Source organism: Arachis hypogaea, chromosome 20 (genome assembly GCF_003086295.3).
Source record: "Arachis hypogaea cultivar Tifrunner chromosome 20, arahy.Tifrunner.gnm2.J5K5, whole genome shotgun sequence".
In the NCBI taxonomy this organism is placed as follows: domain Eukaryota; kingdom Viridiplantae; phylum Streptophyta; class Magnoliopsida; order Fabales; family Fabaceae; genus Arachis; species Arachis hypogaea.
Window position 1 is genome coordinate 135,640,033 of NC_092055.1, and position 9,198 is coordinate 135,649,230.

Here is a 9,198-nt window from a genome sequence, read left to right on the forward strand (position 1 = left end):
CTCCACCCAACCCGAGGACAAGAAGCAGAATTTTGGATTGAAGATGACTTGGTTCAGGAACAGGATAGCCCACATTCCACCAAGGGGTTGGTGGAGGTACTCTCCGCCAGTGTGCCAGATGTTACTTACTTATGTTGATCAGGAGATACTTATTTACAGACAAGTCAGTTAACCTTGTCCCCCTCAGATGGCTGCCGCTTCTGAAGGATTTTGATAGCTGCAAACAGTTGTCATGGGCTCTGCGCTGCTGTTGCACACCTATCATTCGTTGTGCAACGCTGTTCGGCGTGATATGCCGGACATTGCCAGGTGCGTGTTGTTAGTCATGTCGTGGATCTACCACAGGTTCTCGACTTTCTGTCCTGCCAGATACGATATTCTCATATTTTCTCTTGCTCCGAGGTAATTCTTTAATATTTTTGTTGTAATAATAAGAATGTGCAATATTAAAAACTAACTATAATTTTTTTTATTATTAGGTTGGCGGGACTTGGATAGCAGACTTGGGACCACCATCATGTTAGAGGCCATAGATTGTGGCGCAAGCTGGATGTGTTTAGGTTTGATGAGGTATGACGTCTGAAACCTTCTTATGTTATCACAAATTATTCTTCTAGTACTAAATATAGTATTATGTGTGTTTCCAGTTTCGGTAGACACCGTACGATGATCCCCAGCTACAATAGATGACACTTGACTGGATTAGGAGTGATCATGACGAGATTCATATATGAATGTCCGTGGTGCCATTAGTGTGATTCATTTTGTGGAGTTCCATCACGTGGACAGGATAAAAAGACAGCTCGGTGGTCAACCGGATCGGCTAGAAAACCCGGTCAATATGGATAAGTTTTTGTTCATGACGACCTTGGATGACGACGTGTGGTGGCCTGATCGACATCGTACTTGGTATGATATGTGGAGGGAGCGTGACCACCAGCATAGGATGGTCACCATTGAAGGTGTTAACAACATAATTTGAATCAGACTTGCTCAACTCTACGTCAACACTATTCCGTGGATCGGCGAAGTGAATCGGCCTCGTCAGGACCGAGACTGCATGGGATATTGAAGAAGATGACCCAAAACCACCAAACACATCACGAACCTCCGCATACAATTCCATCACATGTTGCTGCATTAGTCTATCATGCACATCAAACATTATACTAACGTGTTTATCAGCTTTAACCCAAAACGTCCTATTAGTAAAACCTTTATTAGGTAGCACTGATAGGAATTTATATACTATTCGTCCAACATCCTTTGAATCGATTGCCTATCTATTGTTCAAAATGACATTTATAAGTGTATCTAGAGAATTAACACAAAAACAATGCACTATCACAGGTAAATTGCACTCAAATATTATTCCATCATCATTGTTTTTAATGATTCCATTGGAATAAATTACTACTACTACTACAACAAAAATTGATTACTAACATTTTTTTTTGGAAAAAAAAAAAAGAAAGAATAGATAGTATTGAGATGGATTTAGAATGGTTGAGTCAAGAATGACTTTATATAGATGTTTTTAATTATATATTTAGGGTGCAGAAATTTCTTTTTATTTAAGCACATATTTCGTATACGATGTCAGGAAATTATTTACGATTATATTTCGGGTACAGTGTAGTAGTGCACCTGTTTTGTGAACGATTTTTTAAATTGCTTGTATCTTGAATACAGAATATTTAAGTTGTGTTTTTGTTAATTTTAATTGCTATGCGTAAAATAGACGCAAATACATAAAATATGCTATAAATTACGTATTTTTGTAAATATTATATTTAAATAAAAAAAATCCATCTATCATGTATCATCTAGAGGCATTATAAAAAAAAAAAAAAGAAAAAAAAAACTCATAATGACCAGCAAGGCAACAGCCAATAGTCCAATACCAACCACGTTCATATAAATAATAACATTATAATTTATAAATAATATTCATATTATTACATAGAAAATTAATAAACACGCTTATGATAGAGGCCCTTGCCAAGTTGCCCTTATATGAGCATCTTCTGAGTTGAAGACACATACCGTGTGCTCCATCGACATGTCAATTACAAATGAATTTGGATTTTTTAAATTTTAAATTTTATTTTAAAAAATAAAATAAAATATTTTATTATTTATTTTATAAATAAAATAAAAAATATAAAAAATTATTTAAAAATAAAAAATTATATTTTATTTTTTAAAGTAAAAATTTAAAATTTAAAAAATTTAAGTTCATTACAAATTAAGCTTGTTTAGTAATTATAATATTAATTAAAAAATAGATTAGTAATATAACTAAACCTGTGGTCTATAAATTGTAATTATAATTTAATGTGTAAATTCCCAATTACAATATATTAATAATTTTTTATTAATAACAAATTACTAATTGGTAAATATAATTGTGTTTTGTATTTTTATATTTAATTTGAAGTATTTTTTTCGAATCAACTTTTTTATTTTGTAAAATAATACATCTAGGTAGGAGTAATAGCTAGTTTAATTTTAATGTTTGTAGTAAAGCAAAATAAATTTAAATCCAATCTTTTTGTTAAGAATAAAGGATAATACTTTTAAAATAAGGTGCAATGATAAAAATAAATAAACATTATTTTACAATTATAAAGTGTATAGTTACAATTTTATATCATAGCAGTAGATGTTAAACAAAGAAAAGACATTTTTGACTTGTCAAAATAATCTTTGAAGTGGATTTGTCTATTTTAAAATCTTTTCGAATATACTTTTGTTTTTTCTATATTCTTTCGTGTGTATTTTTATCATTTATTTTATTTTATAATAGTATATTTAAAATTTAATTAGTTTATAATAAATTTTATTTCCTTTTATTTTGTTCGACAGATAATAGCTAAAATATTAGATTAAAATAGCATTAAATAATTTATTTTATATTTTTAATTACTTTTACTTTATTTTGTATTTTCTATTTATTGAAATAATTAAATAATAAAATATAACAAATATATAATTATAAATATTAAATACATAGAATTTAAAATATTAAATTAAATAAAGTGAGTGTAGATGATTAAAATTTTAACGTGATCCTTAAGAATTACTTACACCGAAATAATTTTTAAAATTTTAACTGTACCATAAAGATTTTGAAATAAAAAAAATTGCATTATATTGGTCTTCATCTCTCTTTTGTCGAGTTACTCATTTCTCCTGAGCGGCATAACACATATTTTTTTTTATGTTGGATTAGACAAAATATTACTTATTTTTTACGCGAAATACTTCATAAAAAATATTAAATAATGATGAAAATAAATAAAAAGGTTATTCTAATATGACTGTGATTATAATATTTTAAAAATATTATTAAAATTAAAATAATATTTAAAAAAAATGTTACTACAAAAAAGTGTTAGTAAAATATAAAAAAATATAATTTTAATGTTAGCAATACTTAATACTCGCATAACCATTATAACCATCCTAGCATAAGTATACTAAAATTCACTTAGATAGAATTCACATAATATTTTTTTATTAATTTGTTTATAAACAATGTTGGAAGGTCAATAAAATTTTTTGTTTTTAGCTAATAATTAACTAATAATATTTAAAAATATGAGTTAAAAATATGTTGTTAAATTATTAGTTTAAAAATATTAGATTAATAGCTAAAAATAATAATAAAAAATAATAAATTCTGCTCGACCTTAAAAATTTCTTTTTTTTATTATATTGATACATATTAATTAATAGTAGACAAGCAACACCTAAAATATTAAGCCTGCACTTATTTTTGGGACGGAAAGGTTAAGATTGAATATTGTATTTGATAATAAAAAATTGAGACTAAATTTTAGTTCTGTAACAAAATTTGGGACTCTTAAGTACCTTTAGAAAGTAGAAATACATATGATTTAAGATTTTAGAAATAAAGAGTAAAATTTATATAATATTTTTTTAAAAAAATATTATCACTTAACTTTTTAAATTTTAAATATATTTTTCAATATCTATATTTATCTTAAATTAAATATGATATTATATAACTTAATTCAGTACATTTTATATCAAATACAATATCAAGACTAAAAAATCTTTGTTTCTCATTGTCGGTTTCTCTTCCAAATACATTTTATAAATTTGAGACTTAATATCATGTTTGTTGACGTAGAGATTGATACTAAAATTTCAATATTTTAGTATCTCTAAAAAATGGAGATACAGGGGACTGAAATTTTTTAGAAAAGAGACTGAAATTTTAATAACATTTTATACCTAAAATATCCTAATTTCAATTAATTAATTCCAATTTTACCTTTTGTGCAAATTAAATTAGATGTTCATTCTTATTTCAGTTTTTGTCTTCCACTTTACACCAAATACAATACTAAAATTTATTTTAATTTCTGTCTCTCTCTTCTAAACGCTACCTAAATATTGTATCCACCCATATGGATCAAGATCTTTTAAAATAAAAAAATTAATAAAATAATAAAATAAAAATTAATTACTTTTAAATTAAGATAATAAAACACATATTTCATAAATATTAGATAATAAATAATGATTAACTATTTACTTGATCATTTTAGCAAATTTTTGTATTATTCCACATGTAGTGAGTAGTTGAGTGGTCCCTGATGTGATTTAAGAAGTTATAAAAGTATAAAAACACTCGTCACTCCCCCTTCCAGATTCTCTCTATCTTGAGAAAGCATGCCACTATTGGACTGAAATCTTCACTCAGCCACCTTCCCCAATCTCTGCTTCACCCGCATTCGCTCTGCTTTCCCGCCTTCCGCCAGATCTGTGCGCGTGCGCCGCCGTCTGCGCCACACCAACCCCGCATTCTGCCACTTGTCGCACATTCGCTGGTACATCTTTTCTTTCATTCTTTCTTTATTTGGATCCTTTCTAGATTCTTCCTTTATGTTATTCTTCTGGTTTTTTTGTTATTTTCCAGCTCCATTAATGGTCATGATTATTGAAATGTAATTTCAGTATAGTGCATGCTTGAGTTGTGTATGGATTCTAGAAATTAGGTGTCAGAATTTGAGATTTATGATTGATTGAATGATCAATGTGAGAAATATGAGCAACTGCTGCGTGACTTAACTATGCTGGAAGCACGTTGATGGAGAGGTATAGTACTCCTTATGTTCTTAGGTTATGATGATGAATCATGAATTGGAATAGATTATGCATACCTTATCGAATAGTTGCTGCAGAGGGATGGCAAAGTGGAAATGGGAGCTGAGATTTGACGTTTGAGAGGAATGCTGTTAGAAACTAAAGGAGTTGGTTTAATTATTTAAATTAAGGAATTCAAATCGAGAGAAAAAGGGGGAGCTATAGCAGCAGCTCTCAGATGAAAGAAGGGTCATCAATTGTGATATTGTGGATGGAGGTTGAGCAACGTATTAGAAGAATCTTATCAAGGGGGGAAATATGGCATAATGGTGGTATTGGGTGCCAAAGTGAGGAGTTCAGAAGGAAATAATATGAAGTTGTGGGTCTGTGCTTCTTAGCAGTAGCAACTGAAGCTTGTGGAGAAAGATTATTAGTAGCTTTGTATGTTTTATGTTGTCTTTGTGGCTTTTGTATATATTTTGGCAATAATGTCATTTTTTAAGTCAATTCTAAGTCAGAATTTATGATCCATGTATGATTCTACGAATTAATGAATTACCGTTTTCTGTTTTCCTTTTGAGTTCAGGTGAAATCTACGAGTTCACTACCTTGTCTAAAACGCCTTCATTCGAGCACATACTCACTCACTCACTCTGCTACTATGCTTCCGTACGGGTCCCTCTCGGAGGCAGAGATTGCCATGGGCCGTAACCTCACCGTGGCAGAGACTTTGTGGTTCAACTACTCAGCGACCAAGTCGGACTACTTTCTGTACTGCCACAACATCCTGTTTCTGTTCCTAATCTTCAGCCTAGCCCCACTCCCTTATGTCTTCATTGAGATCATGCACCTCTATCCCTTCGACTCCTACAAGATCCAGCCCAAGGTCCGCCTCTCCCTCCAAGAAATGCTTAATTGCTACAAGGACGTCATGCGCATGTTCTTGCTTGTTGTCGGTCCCCTCCAACTCGTTTCCTATCCTTCCATTCAGGTACCAAATTGCCCCATAACCACAATTGTAAATGCAATATTTTGTACAGTAGTTTTGCAGTCACATCAGCTGCATTTTCCTGAATTCACAATAATAAGCTGAGCATTGTTCAAGGTCTTGGTGGCTTGGTTTTATTATTGCTGATGTGGTATAGAGTACAGGCTATATAGTAGTTTCTGTAGGTCACATTGGCTGCATTCTCCTGTGACTGCAATTGTGACCACAATTTTAAAACCATTGACACATTTCTAATTACTGTGGTTTTGGTTTTTGTTAAGATGATTGGGATCAGGATGGGGCTTCCATTGCCATCAGTGTGGGAGGTGGTGGCACAGCTCGTGGTGTATTTCTTGATAGAGGACTACACAAACTACTGGCTTCATAGGTTCCTGCACATGAACAGGTGGGGGTATGAGAACATTCACAAGGTGCACCATGAGTATGAGGCTCCAATTGGTTTTGCCGCGCCATATGCGCATTGGGCAGAGATCCTTCTCCTTGGGATTCCGTCGTTCCTTGGTCCAGCAATTGTCCCTGGTCACGTGATCACCTTCTGGTTGTGGATAGCATTGCGCCAGATTGAAGCCATTGACACACACAAAGGGTAAACATAACCCCCTCTCTCTTGTCCTTTTCCTCGTTATCTTTCTTTGTTGCTTTTTCCCTCTGTAAAGTGATTTTTGGATTTGAAGGATCTCTAACAGTGCCTTGCTTTTACTTTATGGGGGAGGCTGATGGGCCTCCTCCTAGAATCAATTTCACAACTTTTTTTGGGGGGATTTTTTAATATTTAATTACCTTGGTTGTCTTTTGTGTTTCATCAGTATGATGATGAAAATCATTTAGTTTTTTGTTTTTTCCTCCTAAGTGGGAAGATGGTGTTATTTTTTGGCTGGAAAAATGGTTGGCAATTATTGATGACAAGGACTTGAAATCTTTGAGCTGATGATGATGTAGACCATTCAGGGATAAAGTGGAAGTCTGAGTATGATTTGCTTCTTTTTGACAGATTACTTTGTTCACTCATACTTTTGTTTTGTTCATTTTCACCTCTATTTTTTTTTTATTCTTTATTTTTCCCTCCTGCATTGTGCTAAGGAACTGTTGATAATGATCTTTACAAGTAGTTGACAGAAAAAAAGATCATCACAAGTTGATTATGGTTGGTGAGATGAGGTATAATTAAATATTTGTGATGATAATATGGTCTAGACTGTAATTTGCTTTTAAGTTTTTTATTTCAGAGAATAATCTGGTCGAAAAGGATATAATGTATTGTTGAAAGTTTGGTACTGAAAGAGAAACTTGCCTTTGGATTATGATTGTGAGGCCTCTAGAGTTTATCAATTAGTCTTTTCTTGGAGGTTTAAGGGAACAATTTTTATATTGTGAGCATCTGTACAACATAAGTCCAACTGTAAATTATCCAAGACAAAATTTTACTATTCTCTGCATCATTATATTTAATGTTCTTAACTATGCCTGGAAATATATCTATCTAGTGAGCGCTGTCTCAACGATACAGAATCTATGCAAATGTAATTGAGAGTCAAAATAGACTTCTGTCTACAGTTAATCGGTATACACCCAGCAAGTATGTTGTAAAGGGTTTTGTCCATAGAAAAGCCATGGCTGGCTGAAGATGTTGTTGTATATGTAACTATCAGTATGCTTTCTAGTATTGGCGAGACACAATATCCTCATGGTACTTGCAAATTGAATATTTATATAATTGTTCATATTTCCTGTAGAAATTTAGTTATTGGCCCTTTTTTGGTCATTAATAAGCAGCCACATAATCCAACATCCCCATTCTTTGAGACATTTGTTCATCTTTCTTCTTTAGTTTCTTCATTGCAATATTGACATGTGGCCTAAATGTGCTGTTACCAACCTTATTGCTTTGCAGGTATGAGTTTCCCTGGGCTATCACAAAACTCATTCCATTTTATGGTGGCGCTGATCATCATGATTACCATCATTATGTTGGAGGACAAAGCCACAGCAATTTCGCTTCAGTTTTCACATACTGTGATTATGTCTATGGCACTGACAAGGTTATATCATGATTCTGGATTTCTCTCTGTGACATAAATACCTGGTTGTCTTTTTCCACATGGGCAATTGATTTGCAATAATTCTGTTTTTTTATGCTACAGGGCTATCGTTATCAGAAGAAAATACTAAAGAAGGTATATTTTTAAAGCTTGGATGATATTTGAGAAGCGTGATTCAGTGATTGCATGTTGTAGCCTCAGTTAGCCGTAGAACATTTTTTCCCACTCAAATTCTTTAGGCACTGTATGTTCCCTGTTTTGTACTATGTTTAGGTATACAATCTGCAACAATTGGCAATTTTTTTTTTCTCCCCTAACTGCTGCTTTGTGAATTGATTCAGTTGAAGGAAGACTTGGCTAATGTCGTCGAGCAGAACGGAGGATCATACAAGAAATCTGACTAAAACGGTGAAAACATCATCCCATGGGTTCGGAGTGTAACAAGTTTTGACTGTTTCAAACTACGATTTCACTTGGACATATAATTCCGGTGGTGGTAAAATAGATGTCATTCGGTTAGGTTAATGGTGCAGGTTAGTAGAGTGGCCCTTTATATATTGTAATTTTGTGTTAGAAGAGAGGGTTGGGGGAAGGAATTTCTACTGTTGTCATCTTTTCTTTTTGTTTATTATGTAAGAATGCTCATTCCCCCTATGGGCTCGGATTGGAAAATGCTGAAACATGAAAAAGAGCCTCCTCTGGAATGTGATTCAGATTACAAGTAAGAATTGTAAGCTCAGTCTTGTGGACTTTGTTGATTGTATATGTTGTCATGTTGAATAGGGGTGAGTTTTAGTTATTACATCAGGAATTGATGTGAAAAACTTTGACATTAATTAGTACAAGAGGGTTTATCCTTGCCCATTTGCCCATCATAAATGGAAAGATGGGACAATTTCAGAGTATTACTCTCTCCCATTTTTCTACCATAAAGGCATAAATGAATGAAAAGACATGACAATATTACAGTAATAGCTTTGCCCATTTACAAATGAATATAATAACATCAGAATAATTGAGAGTTACGAGTGG

At 32.4% G+C, this 9,198-nt stretch overlaps 1 protein-coding gene across 2 annotated transcripts; it reads left to right on the top strand.

Moving 5' to 3' along the window:
- The first annotated feature begins 4,627 nt into the window (after positions 1–4,627).
- On the top strand, positions 4,628–9,071 carry LOC112783349 (methylsterol monooxygenase 1-1). Of its 2 annotated transcripts, none has more exons than XR_003193407.3 (6): positions 4,628–4,862; positions 5,705–6,109; positions 6,388–6,713; positions 8,019–8,166; positions 8,269–8,410; positions 8,508–9,071. XR_003193407.3 is itself a non-coding variant. In XM_025826272.3 (6 exons), the coding sequence occupies exons 2-6, from the start codon at positions 5,780–5,782 to the stop codon at positions 8,568–8,570; spliced, it is 900 nt and encodes a 299-aa protein (XP_025682057.1). In that variant the 5' UTR covers positions 4,628–4,862; positions 5,705–5,779; the 3' UTR covers positions 8,571–9,071. The 2 variants fall into 2 exon arrangements, 1 of the variants encoding a protein (XP_025682057.1); XM_025826272.3 differs by having other exon boundaries at positions 8,269–8,301.
- Positions 9,072–9,198: the final 127 nt, after the last annotated feature.